The following is a 21,761-nucleotide window of genomic DNA, read 5'->3' as shown; positions in this document are numbered from 1 at the left end:
ATTTCCTTCATGTAAAATCAAACTTAACGTACGTCGTATGTATGGGTGTGGACTTTTTTAGGATAGAACCTCTAGTTTATATAGTTGTCTCTTTAGCCTTTCACGGGTTCTTTGATAACGTAGGTATATTGTGCGGGGAAGGAATAGTTGGAAGGGGAAGGAAACGTATAGGGGTCCCTAGCAGGCATGTCTGATTGCAGCATTTTGATAGCTTGATGGAGGAGGCATGTGGATGCGATACAGCAAAGTCCACGCTGTACATAACGCCATAAACAAATTGTACACACGATAACATGGACTTTATCGATATCCCTATGCCTCCCCCACCAAGTGACCATAGTGCTGCAACTAGTACGCCTGGTTCTTAGTGCCGCTATCTGGGTAACACTGATTTAAACGGCACACGAATAAGATATAGGATAGTGGTGTCCCATAAACTGAAGTATGCATATATATATATGTATACATATACAGAAAAAGTTGGACAATCCTTCGTCGCAACACAAAATTTATATTTCAAATAAAAGTATGTAATATATACAATATTACAGATAGTAAATAACAATACTTACAACCCATGAATTTTTAATGTTTATTTGTTTACGTTTGAAATTTATTCTGTTATAACTTATTAATAATCAAATATACAATACAAACACTACATTTACGTTAGTTCTTATACTTTTCATTAATATTATTAATGAGAAGCACAATAATAATTAATGTGAATCGTATAACAATTCAAACTAGGGATAAAAAAATGATATATTTTTTAGTTATACCTTAATAAACAAATTAAAAAAAATGTAAATAATACATAAAATTGATCTTGTAATTTATTAACGATAAGTTTAATGTATGATGGTGGACATCGATATATTGACAATTGCAATCGATTTTTTTCTAGTACCATGTGCAGATATACCAACGGTTTTTCTTCTAACCTTTCAAAATTAACGTATTAAATATGGCCACTAGAATGCAAAACATGACTCGATAAAAATCAAGAAGAATAAGTAAGTTGTTGCTGACTCGATAACGCATATGATTTGCATTGTATTGTGCGTTCTTTCGTGAGATACTCATACTTAATCTGTATCGTTTTCTTGTGACAATACATTTAAGTAATTATGATCGAAGACGATAAAGATATTTTTATCTACAGAAGTTTAAAGAACAAAGAAATCATGGGTTCTTCAACTGAAAATATCAATATTCAATTTCAAAGGAAACCTAAGTACAATAAGTTGTTACCTTATGTAAATGATTTAGAGGCGGAATCGCAGGCTTTATTAGCCGAAATTAAAGCAAATTTAGGACGGGCTATTATACTTCGTGAAATGCAGCCAGGCTGTGTTCTTTGGATTACCAGATTATGCGAGTAAGTACATATTTTTATAATTACTTAATTATTTTTAAAAATAGTTTAATCTATTATTCAAAGAAAAGAGCTGTTATTATTGACATTTGTGCTTATAATTATGGGCAATTAATGTTATAATAATAAATAAAGAAGTTAAGAATTTTTAAGTTTAAGTATTTGCGATTATTTTATGAAGATTCAGTAAGAATCTAATTACCTAATATGAATATAAAATATATAAATATGAAATATCGGTATTTATTACAGGTACATAAAGATATATGGGATGAAATTTAGTAAAGAAGATCATATTTTGTTTATAAAATTAATGTACGAACTGGTTACAATTCCAGAACTAGAATCATTTCTTGTGCGTGGATTTAGTTCTGCATTAATTTTATTATTAAAGTAAGTAGGATTTAATTTTCATATATAATTTTGTGTGATGTTATTATTAATTCTAGCAGTTCAGTTTATTGTTCTACTATTTTTAGGAAGAAAGGATTAATTTCCCCTGATGAGCTAGAACTTCCATGGAAACCTCTTTATGAATTAGTTGATCGTGTACAAGCAAATGGAGAAACTTGCTTGGGAATGTATCGTTCTTTTGATTGTTTATCTGATACGTTAAACATGCTTGTACATGTTGTAAAAGTTTATTTTCCCGTAAGTGATTATTTTTTTCAAATAAGTCAGTGGAAGAATTGAGATTAATTTATTACGATAGTTGAGTGCAACACAGGAAATATTAGATGAGTTGAGACCAACTTTTTTCCCCCTCAATTGCGTAATGATGTCTGCAAGATTGGAAACATTAGAGTGGTTCTTACCAGTACAGTTATTTCCCAAATATCATTCGATCGGACATGAATTATGGTTTAATGAATTTATGTCATTATGGGAAGTTTGTCATAATGCACCAAAATGGGAAAATGTTATGATGTGGTTAATGGCAAGATTGGCTTCTAATAACATTGGGTACATCAACTGGGAACCACATATTCCATTAATGTTCACCAGGTTTGTACGATGCTTAAGACTACCAGTGTCGTACAACCAAATGCAAAGATGTAAATACCACAAAATAGGTACTTCTCCCATAGCCATCTGGATAGCAGCAGTTTTGGTAGAATATTTTTAACTATTAAATGTATTAGGCACTAATTATGACCATATTCAAAAGAGTATTTTCATGTATTTTGTAATATTTCAGGGAAATGGTTCAACTGCCCAAATGTATCTCGAAAAATTTTTAAAAACCATAGAAACATATTTTCATCCAGCCAATACTGGTCAATGGTTGGGGAAATTAAAGAAACTTCTTGTAAAACTTCCACACCACTTTGTCGCACGTTTGCGCAAGTAAGGACTACTGTATTTTTTAGAATATCTTACAATTTTTTTTCAGAAATTAGCAACATGTGTTTTATTACCACTACAGGGAACGATATGGTAAGCAAACATGGGAAACACCTGTTCCTGAAGAGTACAAATTGACTGACAGTGATGTTGATGCATTTGTTAAAAGTATGATGCCAGTAACTATGACAGCTATGCTTAGCAAGTTATGTGTTTGTGATTCCTCTCAAGCATTGCAACATCTTGTCACAATGAGGCCCAGTTTAATTATCCCAGATGTTTTGGAGAGAGTGTCTTTAACACTAGATTCTCTTACTACAGAGCCGTATCAATTGAGTGCTAGATTGAGTCACATGGCAGCTATAGCCAGACCAATGGCAGAAGGATCCAGAAATATAAACAAAGGTATATATTATACTTTTGTTGCATATTGATTGAATTTATTAGTTTTTGCTCTTGTAATTGTTGAAAACATTACTTGTTAAGAAATAAGCTTTTATTTATTTTATTTTAGGTTATACATATCCAGAAGGACCAACACATATTTTACCATTATTATTTCTACTTTTACCTGGTATTGATCCAAATGATATGGAAAAATGCTTTGTTACTTTTCGTCTTATTTCAGTTTATGCTACTTACATACCCATTATAGACCCTTCTAAACTAAATACAATAATAGATGAGGAAGAGAGAATCATTTACGAGACAGCAATATCGAGATTTGAAGACTTTATTTTACAATTCCTGGATAGAGTATTCTCTTTTATAGATTCCAGTTCTTTGGAATCCGTTAGACTTGAAACTCGTGCTGGTGATGGAAAAAGTAAATTGGAAAGAGTTACAGAAACTGTGCTGAGAGAAGTGTGTACAGTACTGTTAATTCAGGTTAACGATCAAATTTTTGAGTGTGCGTTGCACAAATTACGAACGTTCATAACTGAGCGTATTCTTGAAACTCAGATTGCTGGACAGCTGGTCGCCGGATTATGTCGAATATTTGCCCATGTTAATGGCAAAAAAACTTTACATTCATTGTTACCTGTACTTTCACAAACTATTTTAGACGTCACTGGCGAAAGTAATGATATTATTAAGGAAGAAAATTTAGACGGTTGTCTTTTGTATGCAATGTTGCTGTTATCTGCAATCACTTGTACACCAGGGAACAATTTGTTACCACATGTAAATACATTAGTAATTGTTCTTGATCGTGCATTAGTTTTAAAATCGAGGGAAGGAAACAACTTAGCTTGTGCATTGCTGAAATCTATTCTCTTTTCATTATCTACTATGATGCCATATCAGTTTGAATCTACTGAAGTTATGCACTGGGGACAAAGTTTAGATATAAACGCTCTGAATGTTAAATGGTATATTCCTGGTAAAGAAGAAATTGCTACATTAAATCGGATATTCTTCAAATATCTATTGCCCGAAATAAATAAATTACAGAAATACTGTAAAGACTGGAGTACACTGACAAGGTTAGTTATTATCAAATATTTTGTTTCCTTTTACTATATGAAATAAAGCTATCATTAAATAATGTATGGATATATGATTGCAGGGAAGAGTTGCTGACTAGTTTGAATATTGTAAACAGCATTGTTCAAGCTTGTGAATCTGTTTTACCAGTATGGGAAGAAGAACCATTAGTTGCAAAACAATCGTCTTTAAAATGGGTGCCTTTTACACCAACACTTGGTATGAAAGAAGAAATACTGATGCCCGATGGTAGTAATGTGAGACGCTATATGGTAACACTCATGTGTAACGTACAAAAAGTAATATTAAAGAATGCGGAAGATGACACAAAAAGTTTATTTGTTTTAATAAAGGTATCTATTTTAATATAACATTCTATGAAATCTATTAGTGAAAGATATTAAAGCAAATTTTAACTTTTAATTTTAGATTTGGAATAGTCTTTTATTGGGAAAGATTCGTTTATCTGATGCTTATGAAGCAAAGCGCAACAATCTTCAAGTTGTAATGAAGAAAAGGAAGGATCACCTAGGAAGAAACAAAGGACTACTGAGACCTGTTGTATTACAATGTGCAGAAATTCAACATAAAATGCGTGTTCATTCACAGGTTTTCAACTTAACACAAACTCATAAAGAAATAATGTTCGAACTTCTTGCATTGGCTACCAGCAGGTATGCTAATGTGCGATCGCAGGCTCAATCCAGTCTCTCCCGCGCTCTTCAACATTTATCATACTCTTATACGTTTATCGTTCCACAGTTAATTGATATATTGAAAAAGGATGTAGAAGAAAATCATGATGCTTATAAGGTAATAATAATGATAATAATAATAATAATAATAATAATAATAATAATAATAATAATAATAATAATAATAATAATAATAATAATGAAAACTGAGTAACTTCTTATTAGAATTTTTGTTAATATTTATTTTTTTTAAATAGGGTGTGTTGTATATCCTGTTTGGTCCTCGACAAGATCCCATCATTATGAAACGTGATTGGAAAATGTTAAGATCTCTGTGGCCAGCTATAGTACTTTCTAAAACGTCTGAGAAATTGTCTGTAATTCGTTTAAAGGAAAATTTAATGGGAACTATAAATAAACGTTTTCCAACAATTGCAATCAAACTTCAACTACCAGAAACATGTTTAACGATTGCGGCTAATTTATGGACCACTTATCCACAACCTAATCTATCTCAACCTACTAAAGATGAAATTGAGAAAGGCTTGGAAATATTACGAGAGACCGAAGAATCTAATTTTAACTCTTACAATGCTTTGGTGGATGATCTGTTTCGTGCCCTTCTGAAAAAAAATTTACATTGGCGACATCGTTTAATGGCAATGGGTTTTATTCGAGAATTAGTTCATCCAGATCAAATGTATCCTCCAAAGGTAGTTCGTTATTTTTTAGAAGCGTTAATACAAGATTCATTACGAGAAAGAAAAATTGCTATTCAAGTGGTCATGTACATGTTAAAACAACAGAAGAGAAAGCATCCAAAGGTAGGGTACTTCGGTCAAACATTTATTTTGTAAATGACTTGGATATAGTTTAAAATGTAATTATTCAATTCAAAGGTAACTATTGATCCACCAACGTTTCTGGAAGAAAATCAATCTCAGAAGTTAATACCAGGACGAAGACCAGACAATGTTTGGCTGCAATATAATTATGAAACTCGACCTTTAACAGCAGAACAATGGGACGAACCTAGATTTGTCCATCAGACGTATATCGGATATTATACATGGCCAAAAAAAATAAAAATTTATGCACCGTCATCAGAGCAACCGTGTCTAGATCCAAATGTACGAAATTTAACAAACCACGAAAAAGAAGTCGTTCGCTTTTTTAATGATACACAGAATATTAAAAAACTTATAAGGTTCTTCAGTCTTGAGGAGAAAAAAGGCAAAGACACATTTAATTGTTACAAATTTATCCTTTTCAAAGGGATCTTTCGTAATCACGGAATATTATTTTTGAAACATTTTTTACCACATTTACGTAAATTAGTCATAGATAAACAAGAAAGTAGCCAAAGATGTGCAGCAGAAATTATAGCTGGAATTATCAAGGGTGCAAAGCATTGGCCATATAGCATGGTTTGTGAAATGTGGGATTCTTTGTTACCAATTATAAGGCTTGGTCTAGCTAATTTGACGATAGAGTCTGTTATAGATTGGGGCGTGTGTTTTGCCTCAGCACAAGAAAACAGGGATCCAAATAGACATTATTGGTTATTGGAATGTTTGATGGAAGAACCTCGTTTTGGCGAATCAGAGTCATCTTTTATTGAATGCGGACGTTTGTTTGCGTTGCAAGCGTCTCTTGATGAACAATCGTGGCGTGTTTCGGAATTACTCCTCCGTCTATTAAAACGTACAGAGGATAGATTACTAGCAAGTCCATTTGAAAATGTGAGAGAACGATTAGGTTCTGTTTTAATGACAGTGTTTAGTGCGGACTTAAGATTTCCAGAATCTTCAAATAATCAGTTAACGCCACGAATAGAAGATCTAATAAATAAAATAGTTCCAAGATTGCAATTACTTGTAAATGAAAGTGCAACAGTTGGTGGCAAAGAGGAAAACTTCTTATCTTCGCAAATGGCTGATATTAAATGTCACGAGTCTTCAAAGGATTTTAAAATACATGTGGAAGACCGAGAAATAGCAATTCGATTACTTAAGACAGTTTGCAAATGGATTACAAATACTGTAATTCGTTCACAAAATGGTCTGCAGTCAGAATTTTATCAGATATTTCCGATTATGTGTCAATTGGAAAATTCCGAGACAGATGAAGAACTAACAAAGTTATGTAAATCTACTTTAGCAGTACTTGCACAGGCATTTACCTTGTCACATGATATGCCAATAGCTCTGGAAGCAATAATAAAAATGTCAAAACATTTATCTTGGTGGGCACGATCTACCTGCTTGCAATTTCTTCAAGTATTAGTTTTTCACAATATGAGCATATTTTTAAGTAATTCAACATGGGTCGATTGTGTTAAAGATTTAGTTCTACGTTTATTGGAGGATGAACGATTAGAAGTAAGAAAAAGTGCTGGGCAAGTTCTTAGTGGGTTGTTACATTGTGCATTTATACCAGAACAAGAAAATTTGCTGGTAAGTATTCTTGAAATATTTCTAAAGTAGTTTGTCAAAATAAAGCTTGCTTACATAAAGTTTGATCATTTTTCAGGACGAGTTTAAGAAAAAAGCAAAAACCAAATTGTATAAGAGGGAACATTCAAGTCATGCTCATACAGAGATTATACGGAAGAATTTAAAAATCGATGCTATACGTATTCGTCACGCAGCCGTACTAGGAATGTGTGCATTCATTCAAGCTCATCCGTATAGTGTACCAAAATATGTACCATCAATTATTGAATACCTTAGTCCTCACATGAATGATCCGCAACCTATACCGGTTAGTACATAAATTTGAAACGCATATATATTGTTTAGTAACATAAGTTTATTTATTTACAGACGACTATTAGAAAAACTCTCGATGATTTTAAAAGAACGCATTATAACGGATGGAAAGATATGAATGGGTATGCACAACATTTCACAGAAGAACAATTAGCTGTATTACAAGATTTGACAATGCCACCGTCTCATTATGCTTGATATTTAGAATGCTGAAACTTATATTGTGTTTCCTGTGGTTGTAGTATATTTTTTATATGGAAGTCGCAATGACGACCATGAAAAATGTTATAGTCATGATAAACATAATCGTGAAAAGAATTATGATACAAAAACTTTGTAGTTACGATAATGTAATAACCAGTCCCGTAACGTTTAGAAAATTTTCAAATTACTTGGTGCTGTGCTGTGAAGACATAATACATTTACCGTAACTGTTTATTTAAGAGGAAATGGTGAAATTTATATTTATTGTTACTTTTTAACTTATGTAAAAGTGTTACTTATGCTTGTACAATTTTAACTATGATTTATTACAGTTGTGTTATTTGAATTATTTTTTACATGACATGGAACGCTAAATATGTAGAAAATAAATAAAATTCATTTAATACAACAAATTACGCGGGATGTTATTTCATATGATAAGTAATAATTATTTATTGGATACATTAATTTAACATTTATTTTGTTATGACTTCTTGCTATTTCATTGACAATTTTTATTTGTCACGTCTTTTCGAGTTTTGATCTAGATCTGCATCTTATTATGGTACATCCTTGATTAAATCGTTGCGTTGCGTCGATATAGCGAACCAATGAAATTTGTCACGTGACAAGTTATTTACACCTAACTTCATGTTCTACTGAAGAACTACGTACTATGTACTACGTATAGTACTACGTACTATAGTGCTAGGATAACGAATCCGCATAAACGAACGTGACGGTCTTCCACCCAATCCCCTTAAATTGCAATTTTGAATTCTACGTAAAGATGACATAGCACGTTTGCTTAGAAATTTTATTTTAAAGTACACGAATCTGATTGTGACTTTGCAGTATCTGTCAGATAGCAATTGTATTACCATGAACCGAATAGTTATATTTGGAGCTACAGGAAATACTGGATTATGTGCTTTAAATAGTGCTGTAAATAAGGGTGTTTATTTAGTTTTTACTATTTATATAAAGGATTTATTTAACTCTTTCGGTACGATGCGCCGTTATAATGGATCTTTGCTAGCAAATTAGATTGTTTTTGTATATCTTTTATATTTTTAATTCTTGTTTTATTTATTTATATATTAATAAATGAAAATGTGATAAATTTATTAGTTATTACTTTATATTATCGTAGATACAACGAATGATGTAATATAGAGCAACGCACATTGTTCGCGTCGCTGACACTACGTCCGTACAGGTGGTAGAGCTGCATAGCCAGTCGGTCGTAACGAAAGAGTTAATAATATTTGATAAATGTGTAGTTTTGTAAATAATTAAATATTTAAAGTGCAAACTATACATAAAATTAATTTTACTGTATATTTGATAATCTATTTTAAGTTCAGGATTAGATGTAAGAGTGTTTGTGAGGAATGAAGCAAAAGTTCCAATAAAGTTGAAAGGTAAGATAGAAATGGTTGTTGGAGATGTGACCAATGCAGAACAAGTTTCAAATGCTATACGTAATAGAGACGCTGTAGTTGTTGTGCTTGGAACACGAAATGACTTAAGTAAGTATTATACTTTATATAAATTATTAAATTTTCGTTTAAATTTTAGATATAAAAATTTAATATTTTTAGGTCCGACTACTGTATTATCCCAGGGTATGAAAAATATAATAGATGCTATGAAAGCAAATAATGTAAAAATAGTGTCCGTTTGTTTATCTGGTAACTATTTTGTTTGAAACGTATATTAACATTTTATATGATTTTTCAAGTAATAATTTATTCTTGGTAGCATTCTTGTTCTACAACCCTGAAGCAGTACCTGCTATATTTAAAGACTTAAATGCAGATCATAAACGTATGTTTGACCTTCTCAAAGAAAGTAAATTACAATGGATTGCATTATTACCGCCTCATATTGCTGGTATTCATTATATTAAGAAATACATGAAAACCCATCTTTTATAACATTGTGATATATTGTTATATATTTTATTTTTAGACGTACCGAGTTCAAAATATGTTGTGAAGCACAACGAATCTCCTGGTCGTGCTATATCTAAACATGATTTGGGTGCTTTTCTTATTGAAAGTCTTCAACAATCAGAACATTATCAAAAAGTTTGTGGTATTGCAACTGTTGCATAATATAACATGAAATATGATTATACATAAATAAAAATTATTCTATTTTCTTCTTTGGATGGTGCACTAAATGATGTGTAAGGAATTAAAAATGTTCCAATGAGTATCTCTTGCTCTGTTTAAGCATATAGAAATAAATAAGAAATTTTTAAGTAAAGAATTCCAAGTTTTATAAATTATATTGTATTCACATCAATAGACTGTACAATTTTTTAAAAAATCATTGGTATGAAATATCTGTTCAAATAAATATGATTTATGTATTGACATACAAGTGAGATGTACGATATATATCACATGACTGAATTACAGAATGAAAAATATTTCTATATTATAAATAATTAAAAAAATAATTTACTAAATAAATAAATAATATGCATATTATAAAGCACTTATATATGTAATATGAAAGAATCATGCATTTTTTTAATTATTTTACTATTACTATGATAACTTTTTTATCATATGAGTTCTGTGGGCTATTACACTTAAATCAAAGAACTTTGGCACTTGAAAGTTTGGCATTGGAGGAGGTGGTGGACCAGAATATTGTGTACAACTCTCTTTAAGTTTTGCTTTAGTAAATGCTGCAGTAGAATATACAACATCATTAATTCCATATGCTTTAAATGGATCACACGTTTTATATCCATTTTTAAGGTAAAAAACTTCTTGGCCTTTAGTTACTAAATATACATTTTTAATTCCTTTTTTTGCTACATATTCTTCAGCCCCGCGCAGCAATTTAGATCCAAGTCCCTGAGATCTATATTGGCAGTCAATTATAACTATAAGGTAGAAAGAAAAATCAAATCTTGCCATTTCATTATTTTTGTCTAAGTAGAAGTTTTTTTCTTAAATCAAACTAACCTGATTGTATTAAACAACTATGACGTAATCGGGGTATTAATGATATTTTACAATGACCAAGAACTTTGTCCTTATCACTGAGTATAAGACATGTGGGAAATTCATCGCATGATACATTTAAGGACTTTAACCTGTTTTATAAAAAAAAAATTATTTGATTATAAAATTCATTTGTGTAAGATGATAGCATAATATACCGTGCAGACTCGCTTCGTGGCCATTCAGAATTAAGTAGTGTACAACAATCTTGAATTAAATCTTGTCGTCGATGAATAGGGATTATAACATATTCTCTATCAATAGTTGTCATAATTTTTCTGCAACAATATATTTTATTATTGAATTAATTTGGTCCCCTAGACTTCAAAAATGCTATTTAATCATTCTACAATAATATTACTTAAAGTAACTATTTTTGTAACTACAATTACGACACTACAATTTTAGTGTTTTTGAAAAAAAATATAACATTATCTTATATCACTTGTGATATATTCAGATAAAATCATAGGTAATAAGATATAAGATAATGTGGTATTGTTTTTAAAATATGTGAATCATTTCTATATTTTTATTTGGATAACGATATGAACATATTAAATAAAAGTCAATCGAGTGACGAAAGGTTAAATTAATAATACATAATTCAAGAGAATCAAGTAACAATATCTGCTTGTGAAAAGTGAGCAGATATGTTTGAAAATATCTCACTGAATCCGTAGTAGGGAAAGATGCACAACAACCTGTGATTGACAGATAACGAGTAATAGGAAGTAGCATGTGTCAATGTGTGTAATAAATAGTCTAGAGCAGATGTCCTTACCGTATTTTTTTGTGCCCGTCGAGAACTTGACACACAATTTTAAAGGTCACTGGGCTCTTCACCTGTATGTATCTTGTGCGGAAATAGCTTTTAGAATACTGTCATGTTGAGCTAGGATTGATATTTCTGTTGAACATCTCCCCACCTTTATGTAAAATTTCACCACACCCAACATTATTGGGTATAACGTTTTATTTGAACGTGTTCGCATGTCGCATGTTCTCTGAATTACTTTATTGCAGTAAAAATGCGTTATTATTAAAATTCATAGAGATCGTTTTTACGCAGCATTTGTAGATGGGCGATTCAAAATTAAATTTTTAGATTTAACATTTATTATGTTTTTTTTCGTTTTTAAAGAAATTTTGTAATTTGTTTCATAATATAATAGTGTAATATTAAGATATTTAGTAAATAGTTTTAATTTTGTTTTTTTTTCTTTTGTATCCTTTTACTTTTTATGCATGACATATTCTATTGTAATTTGTCCATGACCCATTCCCTTTTGAATGCGAGTATCTTTTTTTGCATTTGACCCATTTTTCTGAATAGCCTCTGTTCTATATGTGAACAGTGTTCTGCATTCTTTATTTTAACAGTGCTGGTCAATGACGTTACGGAACAATCTGTTACAAATCATTACTGTACTGTCACAATTGCAAATTATGACAACTTTGTAAGGTTTTTTTTTTAAATTAGAAAGGTAATTTCGTCTTTATTACTTATGAGAAGAAATAAAGCTAACGTTTAGAGTTTATTACATGTTTGACACATGATTTTGATCTATCGATTCTTCGGAGTAGGTTTTGTAGCTTTAAGTATTTGAGAACCACTATCTACTGTCGAGAAACGTTTGGTTTATTTATGTCACTCTTGGCTTTTAGTTTTATAGTGTAACCGGTATTGAAAGTAAATAAACACATTGGAGCAATTAAACAAATTATGGAAATAATAATATTGCTTTTAAATGTTACTAACAAAAAACATTAAACCTTACTAATGAGAACAAGTATATTGTTTAGATAAACATAATAAACCTTTAAATATTTGATGTTTTGATATTTTATGAAGTAAAGATGTTACCAGGAAGACCTCCGGTAACAGGTAATGTCGTACCAATTTGATTTAGAGTTGTAAAAATTGTTATTAAGGCAAGAAAGTAGTTTCCACCTCACCTAACCTTTTATTTTGCATAATTGACAGAGAATCCTTTAGGACTTTCATGGCACGACAGTGCATGGATTCCTGTATTAAATCCAAATAACATAATGGATTACTTCTCTGAAAGAAGTAATCCTTTTTATGATAGAACTTGTAATAATGAAATTGTTAAAATGCAACGTTTAAGTCCTGATCAATTGCAGTAAGTTTTGTTTATGTTTCATTTCTGAAATAAAGATACATACAATTTAAAATTATAAAATGATAATACTATTGCTCGATCATTTAATTTTAGAAATATGACTGGACTTGAATATATTCTTCTACACGTACAAGAACCTATTTTATATGTAATTAGAAAACAACATCGTCATTCTCCTATTTTAGCAGCACCACTCGCAGATTATTATATCATTGCAGGTGTTGTGTATCAGGCACCCGATTTAGCATCTGTTGTGAGCTCAAGATTGGTACTTAGTGCTTATGCAAAGTGTTAGCAGAATTAGCTACAAATATGATTCTAATTTATAAAACTATATTTTGCAGTTATCTACAGTACATCACTTACAGTCTGCTTTTGAAGAAGCTAGCTCGTGTTCTCGGTATCATCCTAGTAAGGGATATTATTGGGATTTTAAAAATGGAAAGGCCATGGCTGCAAAGAAGGAAACACCTGTTCGCGAGGAACCTAGCTCTTTATTTCAACGTCAAAGGGTAGACATGTTACTTGCTGAACTTACACGCAAATTCCCATTGTCTGTTCCAAAGCCAGTGCACCAAGCCACAGAGTCTTGTGAGTACTTACTTTGGTAAGAAAAGTTATTTAAGTAAGACTTAAATATAAAAATCACATTTATTTGCTCATTTCTAGCCATGGAAATTAAACAAGAAGTAAAAGTTGAAAAGAAAGATATGAAACCACCACCAGAAAAGAAGCCAAAAGTTAATTAATTAAGACTATAATACATAAGGATTAAAGTTTACATATGCTATATTATTTCTATTTTCATGGCGCATTTACTTCACAAGACAAGCATTTAACATTTTAATTAATTGTATTTTTTTTTTGGAATATAAAAACTGCGATGAATCGGTATGTGTTGTATTAGTATTAGATATAGTGTAAAATTAAAGACGTGTTAAATATTTTTTGTCATTGTCCAAATTTTCTCACTTTCTTTTATACCATAGACAATCAGGATCATCAATTTCTTCTTTTATATTTGGTTTCGTTGGTCTAAGCTGTTTCTTCTTAATATCTTTGTGCCTATATTGTATTCCATTGCGAACGTTGGTTCTAGGACATTCAGGTGCCAGACGATGGGGAGGATTTCTAGGTTTTTGTGCTCGTACATAGTAGGAATATGTTAAAATCGTGTTTAACGCAATCTAAAAATATTACAACCATATTTTTACAATTATAGAATAAAATTAAGAAGTATTCTGTCACAAACTTTCTTATGGTTTTGTACTGTGGATCGAATGCGATGTATAATGCTTCTTTTGTTACCACAAATTGTATTGTTTTCTTAGTAAAAATGTCGAGTATAAAAATGTAACGATTATGCTTTAAATTTTTACGAATATGGTTATAGGAAAAAAAAAAGGAAACCTTGAAATGTCAAGATGTATTAGTATTTCAATTTTTTTTAGAATTTCATTTGTAATTGACTCGATTATCTAACAACAAACGTGTCTCTTTTTACAACAGAAAAATTGTATGTAATCGGTGAAAAATGATATGTGATGGAAAGACATGCTACAAAGAGTATCTAGACACAGGACTCTACGAACAGAGCCACGCGTATGCCGAAGATGAATTTATCAAAAGCTTAAAACACGAGAAATGCAAATTCATTCAGTTGGTTCGCCAACAAATGCATAAATTTCACGATACACAAGTAAAATTATCTAACAACTAGAGCTATCTAGCGTTTCAAACTTACACTTGTGTACTGATGAGAAAAATTCGACTTTGTTTCCCAGTACAGTTTGCCTTCAATATCGGACGAATCAAAAAGAATTTTTACGCTAGGTCTGCAGGATACTATGTACAACATGAACCAAGAATTAAATGTAAAAGAAGATATAAACAAGAAAGCACATGTTACACCACGTACTCTTTATACGTCAAGTTCAATGCCGACTCGTCAAGCAAGACTTGCACGTAGTTTAGGAAAGATTCGTCGAAGAATTTGCGCACTAGTGTCAGTCGCTGGAGTCATCGTGCTAGCGTCATTAATTTATGGTGTTTATTTTCGCGCATATCTTTGCAACAATGGTCCGTCCTGTGTAACATCTTTTCGATACACTCACGCTAAACACGCGTTATTTTAAACGAAATTTTATTTAAATAAAATAATTGCAAGGCTGTCACTTTTTAAATAAACGCTAGGTCTGCAAGATACGCAGCGCGTGGAAAGATCCAAATAAATTATTCGTAAACAGCGAACGCATCGTCGTATTTTTGGGTGAAATTTACTGCAGAATAAGGAAACCGTCTAAGACTTGACACAAAATATATTAAACTTGGAATAATACACCGAGTGTAGCGTTTAGTTAGTATGCAACTAGTCGTCTTGATGATTCCTAGCTCGTTTCCGGTTCCGTACGTTTTTCGATGACGAGGCGTTCGACCTTTAAGCGGTGTAATGCGTCATTAATGCTCGCCTCGTGTCAATTTTTGCGCGGTGCCCAACTCTCGACGACAGAACCAGTTGCAATTCGTTTCTTTTATGGTCATCATCGGTCGACGATCAACGGTACGATTGGTTTAGGCTTCGAGATCGGTCCTTCTGATATGTTTGCTTTATCTTTCTGTTAAGCGATTTTTTACACGCAACTTTCTGGACCAGGTATAGAGTTGGCAATAATGATCTCCTTCATCAAGTTACGGTCAGCCTTAAAGCTAATAGGTTCCCAAGACTTCGCAGAGAATGGGTTTAACTGTAATAAGAAATATGAAACAAGAAACTTTTACCGAAGATGTAATAATGATATTCTGCCATAAATATTTCCAAATCAATTGTAAGTGTTGCTTCAATTTCAGACGTCGTGCAAGACTTACGCTGCATCTGTTAGTTTGAAGTCCTTGTTTGTGAATATCGTACGCCGCGAAGAGCGTATCTGGTCTCACAGGTAGAAACAATTGTGGTTCACGTTTTATTTTTTCCTGATCTGAAAGGGGGATTTTGTATTATTCGACGTTCACGAGATACTATCGTGCGATAAAAAATAACAGAAGCGTTACCTTGTGGTGACTGTATGATGTCCGGTTGATTGTTGAGTGCGTAATCGGTGGACTGTTTCAACCTGTACTCGACAAAGTAAGTGTGATCTCCGTGTGTAACGTCGAGCATCGAGTTATTTCTCGAATCTGGTGGTGTGATTATCGGTTGTTTCATGTAAGGTTCTATATGCACCGGGGATGTCGCACCTCTGCGACGGTACATCATTAACATCACCGAGAACACAGTGGCGCCGAGTATTATCAGGAATCCGATAAGAAGCAAAACAAGCGGCATCATGCTTCCCCCGCTGTCTGAAAAAAGGAATATAGATATCTCAATAGCGGTCGATTGAAACATTTAATAAATGATTTATTCGAATGCGTTGCTTAAAATAATTAGAGTAGTTTCTATAAAATACTCGATCTACAGAGTTTTGTGCATTCTTCGTTAATTCCCAAGTATCTGATATATAGTATTACTCGATATTGAAAATACTGAGTTACCTGTATGTTTCTCGGAGTCCCTCAGCATTATGTCCTCTAGTAAACTCACTTCGCTTCGTCCTTTAGCGTTCACGGCATACGTGAGTAGGTAAAAATGTGTAGCTGGAAGAAGATCCGCTACAGCTATACGAAATATTGGCACATCCGCAGATATGCTAGACGCGTTCACTCGCAAATTTCCGGTGAGAACCTCGTAAGCCTCCAACCGAAACTCTTGCTTCAGTCCGCCATCGTATCCTGGGACACATTCGACCTCGAGGATCTCGGAACTTTGATTTAACGACGCCTTCATTGTGCAATTGTTCAAAGGGTTCGGTTTCACTGTAAACACGCCAGGATTGAGTTACCAAGATACGAGTGATTTTAAATACGAGTGATTTTCACGCGTAATGGTACGCTTTCGGCTTGTATAGTTAGCGGGGAAGATACAGCGAACTTTTGTGAAATCCGGTGCGTATCCGTACGTTAATTGTACTCCGAGTAATTCCGAACGCAAGATGGAAGATTAATAACTCGACGACCGAACGTGTTTGCGAAATTTTCGCGCGTTGCTTAATTTACGAGCTCGCGGTGCTTTTTTTATCGACTACCGGCGTTTACGTGTTAAGGTTTACGCTACCTGCTGGTATGATTTGATAGATGCAAGGCGCTTCCTGTTTTCCAATCGCGTTTCTACCCCAACACGTTAAGGCGCCGTAGTCCCTCTCGGACACGGGCGTGTAAACAAGCTCGCTCATCGTCCCGTTGTTGCCATCGAACTTCACCGGGGCTACCTCGAAATTCTCTCCGCTGTTGTTGAATTCCCAGACAAATTCCACCTCGTTCGGATCAGCGTCCACTTCGCAACGCACTTTCACGGATTCCTCTAGCGATGCGCCGATGATCGATACCTCTTTCGCTTTGCAAACCGGAGCAACTGTGCGTCGCGATTTAAACAGAGAGAGAGAGAGAGAGAGACCAGAGATAATACACACCTGCGTGACCGTTCGTTTCCATCGAAAATTCGTCTATTTATAATTTTACACAATGGTACGTAGAAAGTTTGACAGTCTTTCCATCGAATGTTTCGTCTAGCGTTTGTCACCGTTAAGAGGATAATCGATTTCGACCACTTACACTGTACTCGCAACGTCACCACTGGACTCGTGGTCTCGCCACGATCGTTGCTCGCCAGGCACGTGTAGTTCCCCGCGTTGTCGCGACCTATCTTCTGCAATACCAGACTCTGAGTGCTCATGATTACTCCGGCCGAGTAATTTTGCGTCAATATCGCGTCCTACGATTGTAATTGTATATCTCGTTATCGAATCGCGGATGGATCAATGGCTACGGACTACTCACGTTGTGCCTCCATGTAATTTTATGGTGTTCCGGATTAGCTCGAACCTTGCACTCGAAGTAAACGTCGTCACCCTCTTTTATCTTTTCCGCGTTTAGGGTACTACCCAGGTGTAACTGTACTTTAGGTGGAACTGCGGAAACACGTCGACAAATTATTACAGAAACGATGGTCGCTCGTCGGTGGTTCACGGTACTCACAAACTACGTTTAATTGAAAGAAGTCTTCCAAGTATGCGTCTGGCAATGCTGGATTCTCCCCGCGACATTTCAAGATTTTCCCGTGGTCATCCGGGTTCGGTGAGAATATAAGTGTACTTAAAACCACCGAAGCGTTACCGCCGTCTAGTACCTGAATTGTTAAAGTTTTCGTCAATGACAACGTTACGATATTATCTTTCACGATTCTATAGAAATGTTACTGTCGATTACTTTGCCACTATGATATATAGCGTTTCCCTCCATCCAACTGATTCGAGCTCGAGGATGCGATCCTGTCGTTTCGCACGCGATTGAATAGTCCTTCTCTGTCTCGAGGATCGTCGGTTTCGACAGGATTTTCACCGACAATGGTTTTACTGAAACGATCAATCGTCGATATACGTTATAAACGAACCGACAAGCATTATCGAGAGGTATTTTATATCCTTCGACACGCACAATAAACGTCCAAGAGCACGGTTTTCTCTAACGGAGGTATAAGATTTGTGTTCAAAGCCCGGCATTTGTAAGTGGTGTTACGATGTTCCCTTCTCAGCTGTGGTATCTTTAATTTACTGACGACGATATTTCGACCGATCTCTTCCAGTTTACTGTCCACCTCTTTCTCGTTGACCAACCAGCTCACTACCGGCGTTGGTTTACCTGCATTCCAGAGAGAATATCGTGTTCGTAATAGCGGTAACATAGCTAGAAAGCATCGACGAATAAGAAAGAATTACCTCCCCTTACTTCGCAAGACAGTTCAAACTCTACGCCGACTTGGAACGGTCCTGCGGTACTTTCTACTTCCACTCCGGAACTGTCGTAAACTAGGAGTTGATGCGGCGGAACTGAAAACAATTTCTTTACACCGTTAAACGCAATCCACCCCCGGATCAATGTACGGTGAACCACGTAACTCGATAGCTACGATTATTTTCGGTGTTGGAAGACCGGTACAAATATATTTTTTCTCTCCTACAATTTGACTCAGGGGATTTTAGATGCTGGTTATGGAATAACTTTTTTCAGGCTCACCTTCCCTCGACGAAGGAGTATTCGCGAGGAGTATCGCAACACTGAACAAATTTTCGGTGCTGTTTGTTGCGCGATCGATATTAATCACGATCGAAATTACTACAATTTTAACTCTCTCTGAACCAAATTAACGACGCGAGACGCAAGTAATTTCGAGTCGGTTCTCTGAAATCATCCGGAAATCATCAAGGTGATCAAGATACGCGACTCACCCTGTATAAAAAAGATTAAATTGTACCGATTACTGTGAGATTAACTTGAAAGTTCTTCGTGGGCGAATTTTTGAAATCCACCCGACACCGATAGATTCCTTCGTCGTCCAATTGAACCGCTTCCAGATTGAGAGCGGCCGGCTTAGTGACGGTTACGAAATAAGCCCTTGGCCCTACGACGGTGCTGTCCGACCAGTTTAGAGCTTTGTTGAACGGTCTTCCCCGTACGTCGAAACTGAAACATTTCGTGTTTCTTTAATATTCTCGAATTCGCCGAATTCGATCGAACGAGAAGCAAACTCCTTACCTATAAATCGGTTTCACCGCATCGTCGCGAAACCAAAGCACCATGTATACGCGATCCTCGCGCGTGGACGGTTCAATGTCACAAGGCAATTTCGCGGTGCGTCCAAGAACGGCGCTGACTTCGAAAGTTGCGACTAGAAAAGGAAAATCGTTGATACAGAGAGTGGCTGTCTAGTCGTGAGTGTGCGATTCGGGTCAAGAATGTCTTTTGAGCGTGCTTCGTTTACGAGACGTCTAACAATCCGAAATATGTCAATATCTATTTAAGTAGATGTTGTACGTGCTCGGTCGGACACGGGCCCGATCAACGCGTATCTTGGATCCATTTAAGTTGAAATGACGCACCCTCGGTCCGATTTGTACCCGATTAGCGCGTGCGTTTCAATTAATACTTGGCTACGCGGTATCCACTAAGTCGTGTACGTCTTTACTTACTCGAATAGATTCGGTTTATCGTTTGTCGGACGAATGCCCGATCGAGATAAACACAAACTATGCAACACATTTACTGGAAAGGTAATTTATAATTTTCAAAGACCATTTGGGTTTTTATTTGCGACTTAAAAAACGACGTCGGTGTCGTTTGTAAACGAACGACGCGGCAGTCGATGTTTTCATCGACTTGCGTTGGTCTGCATTCGCGTCAAGGAGATACGGCATATGCTTGGTCGGACACTCGTCCGACTAGCACGAATAGAAGCTACCGCGATGGAACGCAACATACCTAAGTCATCGTCTTTGTCCCAGTTACCGGTGGCGTTCACGTAGACAACCACGGCGAGTATGTAACCGCTGATGACGAGCTTGATCGCGACATCGGTGAGCGCTCCTATTGCCATCCCAAAGGGGAACAGTCTGAGGGTTGCCTTCGTTAGGTTCAAACCCACTCCTCGCATAATGTCACCCCGCGCCGGCCTGTTCTGTGGCTCTCCTTTATTATCATTCCACGTCGAGAGGTAGACGGCCTCCTCCCACTTCCTTCGTCGCCTTGTCCTCGTGCAATGTCCTCCGAACGTACGATACCCCAGCGAGGGACAGGGGACAGGGGACAGGGGACAGGGTCCAGGACACGCTCACCGATTGATTCTGCTGGTGCGAGAGCTTTTCGAGTAAATCGCTGATCGCCTTCCAATCGCAGCGTGTATCAAGGATTCACGGATCTTTCGGCTTTCCTCCTTCTCTCTCTCTCTCTCTCTCTCTCTCTCGCTCTCTCTCTTTCGCTAACCGTCGAGTTACACGTAGAAAAACACGTTCTTTTGATTTCGACTCGAATTCGCTACTTACATCGACATAGGAGGCCGGAAAACGCGGCTGCCCGAGGGGTAAATTCCCGTTTCCAGTTAGTAGGTCGTGTACAAACGTTTCTCTAAAATTATTGTCGTTCTCACGAGCGGAAAAGCACCGGCCCCCGTTAATTCACCACGCTGCGCTTCGACAATGGCGATAACGGAGAGGACACCGTCGAGGGTACTCCGTACCTCATGGGGACTGGCTGTTCAACGAAGCCACGACGTAGGAATCTATCTATGGACACCGTGCTTCTTTGTCCGTTTCCCCGCGAGCTCGTAGCTTGGCGAGGCTATTACGGAAGCCTTCCGATACACCCTAGCTAGCTTTCCTTCCTTTTCTCGTTTCTCGTTCCTCCGTCGAAGCCTCGACAGCTTCCGTTCGATCTTTCCGAAGGTGTACAACACATACACGCACAAGCGCGCTCTCTCACGCGCACATACTCGCACACACACGCACACACCCCCGAGGAACCGTTTCACTGGATCACTTTCTCGTACCACTTTCCTCGGGTCAGGTTGGCAGGAACGTTCCTGAGTTTCGTAGAACACGAGGCTGCTCTCGACATTTGGGGGCCTGTTCCGCGAGAAAAGCTCGACGGAGAGCCAGCCAGCGGACGTTTCTCGTGAACCGCGTCGTTGCAATGGACACGCTTCCGCGGGCGTCGCTAACCCGACGACGATGAGCGCCGATCGATTTTCGTGAAGTCAGTCTGATCTCGCTTCGTGTTTCGACGCTCTCGATTCCTACCACGATATATAGGCCCCGCGAGCAACGGCGAGAGCGTGCTCGGCT

At 35.7% G+C, this 21,761-nt stretch overlaps 6 protein-coding genes across 12 annotated transcripts; 3 read left to right on the top strand and 3 right to left on the bottom strand.

The window, feature by feature from the left end:
* The first annotated feature begins 201 nt into the window (after positions 1–201).
* LOC143146299 (proteasome activator complex subunit 4) lies at positions 202–8,293 on the top strand. Of its 3 annotated transcripts, XM_076310455.1 has the most exons (15): positions 202–526; positions 908–1,016; positions 1,166–1,381; positions 1,631–1,771; positions 1,858–2,029; positions 2,091–2,489; positions 2,577–2,725; positions 2,805–3,127; positions 3,237–4,209; positions 4,293–4,563; positions 4,640–5,023; positions 5,163–5,729; positions 5,805–7,361; positions 7,438–7,668; positions 7,731–8,293. In XM_076310455.1, the coding sequence occupies exons 3-15, from the start codon at positions 1,188–1,190 to the stop codon at positions 7,872–7,874; spliced, it is 5,505 nt and encodes a 1,834-aa protein (XP_076166570.1). In that variant the 5' UTR covers positions 202–526; positions 908–1,016; positions 1,166–1,187; the 3' UTR covers positions 7,875–8,293. The 3 variants fall into 3 exon arrangements, with proteins under 3 accessions (XP_076166570.1, XP_076166568.1, XP_076166569.1); XM_076310454.1 differs by lacking the exons at positions 202–526; positions 908–1,016 and adding an exon at positions 1,033–1,061; XM_076310453.1 differs by lacking the exons at positions 202–526; positions 908–1,016 and having other exon boundaries at positions 1,023–1,381.
* A 285-nt stretch (positions 8,294–8,578) lies between these two features.
* LOC143145375 (flavin reductase (NADPH)) lies at positions 8,579–10,068 on the top strand. The gene is made up of 5 exons (XM_076308701.1): positions 8,579–8,835; positions 9,248–9,412; positions 9,485–9,574; positions 9,645–9,776; positions 9,855–10,068. Exons 1-5 carry the CDS (start codon positions 8,763–8,765, stop codon positions 9,998–10,000), a joined length of 606 nt encoding a protein of 201 aa, XP_076164816.1. The 5' UTR covers positions 8,579–8,762; the 3' UTR covers positions 10,001–10,068.
* A 109-nt stretch (positions 10,069–10,177) lies between these two features.
* On the bottom strand, positions 10,178–11,713 carry Naa80 (N-alpha-acetyltransferase 80). Its single transcript, XM_076308703.1, has 4 exons — positions 11,691–11,713; positions 11,065–11,184; positions 10,868–10,998; positions 10,178–10,785 (listed from the first exon to the last, which is right to left on the bottom strand). The coding sequence occupies exons 2-4, from the start codon at positions 11,175–11,177 to the stop codon at positions 10,442–10,444; spliced, it is 588 nt and encodes a 195-aa protein (XP_076164818.1). The 5' UTR covers positions 11,178–11,184; positions 11,691–11,713; the 3' UTR covers positions 10,178–10,441.
* Med6 (mediator complex subunit 6) lies at positions 11,517–14,280 on the top strand. 5 transcript variants are annotated; one of them, XM_076308697.1, is made up of 6 exons: positions 11,517–11,754; positions 12,575–12,794; positions 12,894–13,053; positions 13,147–13,321; positions 13,398–13,644; positions 13,723–14,258. In XM_076308697.1, the coding sequence occupies exons 2-6, from the start codon at positions 12,767–12,769 to the stop codon at positions 13,800–13,802; spliced, it is 690 nt and encodes a 229-aa protein (XP_076164812.1). In that variant the 5' UTR covers positions 11,517–11,754; positions 12,575–12,766; the 3' UTR covers positions 13,803–14,258. The 5 variants fall into 5 exon arrangements, with proteins under 5 accessions (XP_076164812.1, XP_076164815.1, XP_076164811.1 ...); XM_076308696.1 differs by lacking the exon at positions 11,517–11,754 and adding an exon at positions 12,117–12,393; XM_076308700.1 differs by lacking the exon at positions 12,575–12,794 and having other exon boundaries at positions 11,520–11,754.
* LOC143145376 (uncharacterized) lies at positions 13,412–15,202 on the bottom strand. The gene is made up of 2 exons (XM_076308702.1): positions 14,798–15,202; positions 13,412–14,240 (listed from the first exon to the last, which is right to left on the bottom strand). The coding sequence occupies exons 1-2, from the start codon at positions 14,909–14,911 to the stop codon at positions 14,022–14,024; spliced, it is 333 nt and encodes a 110-aa protein (XP_076164817.1). The 5' UTR covers positions 14,912–15,202; the 3' UTR covers positions 13,412–14,021.
* A 151-nt stretch (positions 15,203–15,353) lies between these two features.
* On the bottom strand, positions 15,354–21,761 carry Side-iii (sidestep III). The gene is made up of 14 exons (XM_076308695.1): positions 20,404–21,761; positions 19,681–19,813; positions 19,400–19,608; positions 18,864–18,974; positions 18,583–18,786; positions 18,355–18,500; positions 18,124–18,274; positions 17,926–18,056; positions 17,701–17,860; positions 17,204–17,500; positions 16,585–16,905; positions 16,102–16,392; positions 15,919–16,028; positions 15,354–15,797 (listed from the first exon to the last, which is right to left on the bottom strand). The coding sequence occupies exons 1-14, from the start codon at positions 20,573–20,575 to the stop codon at positions 15,684–15,686; spliced, it is 2,550 nt and encodes an 849-aa protein (XP_076164810.1). The 5' UTR covers positions 20,576–21,761; the 3' UTR covers positions 15,354–15,683.

The sequence above is a fragment of the Ptiloglossa arizonensis genome, chromosome 4 (assembly GCF_051014685.1).
Source record: "Ptiloglossa arizonensis isolate GNS036 chromosome 4, iyPtiAriz1_principal, whole genome shotgun sequence".
Taxonomy (NCBI): Eukaryota; Metazoa; Arthropoda; class Insecta; order Hymenoptera; family Colletidae; genus Ptiloglossa; species Ptiloglossa arizonensis.
This window is presented reverse-complemented; position numbering and strand designations above follow the sequence as displayed.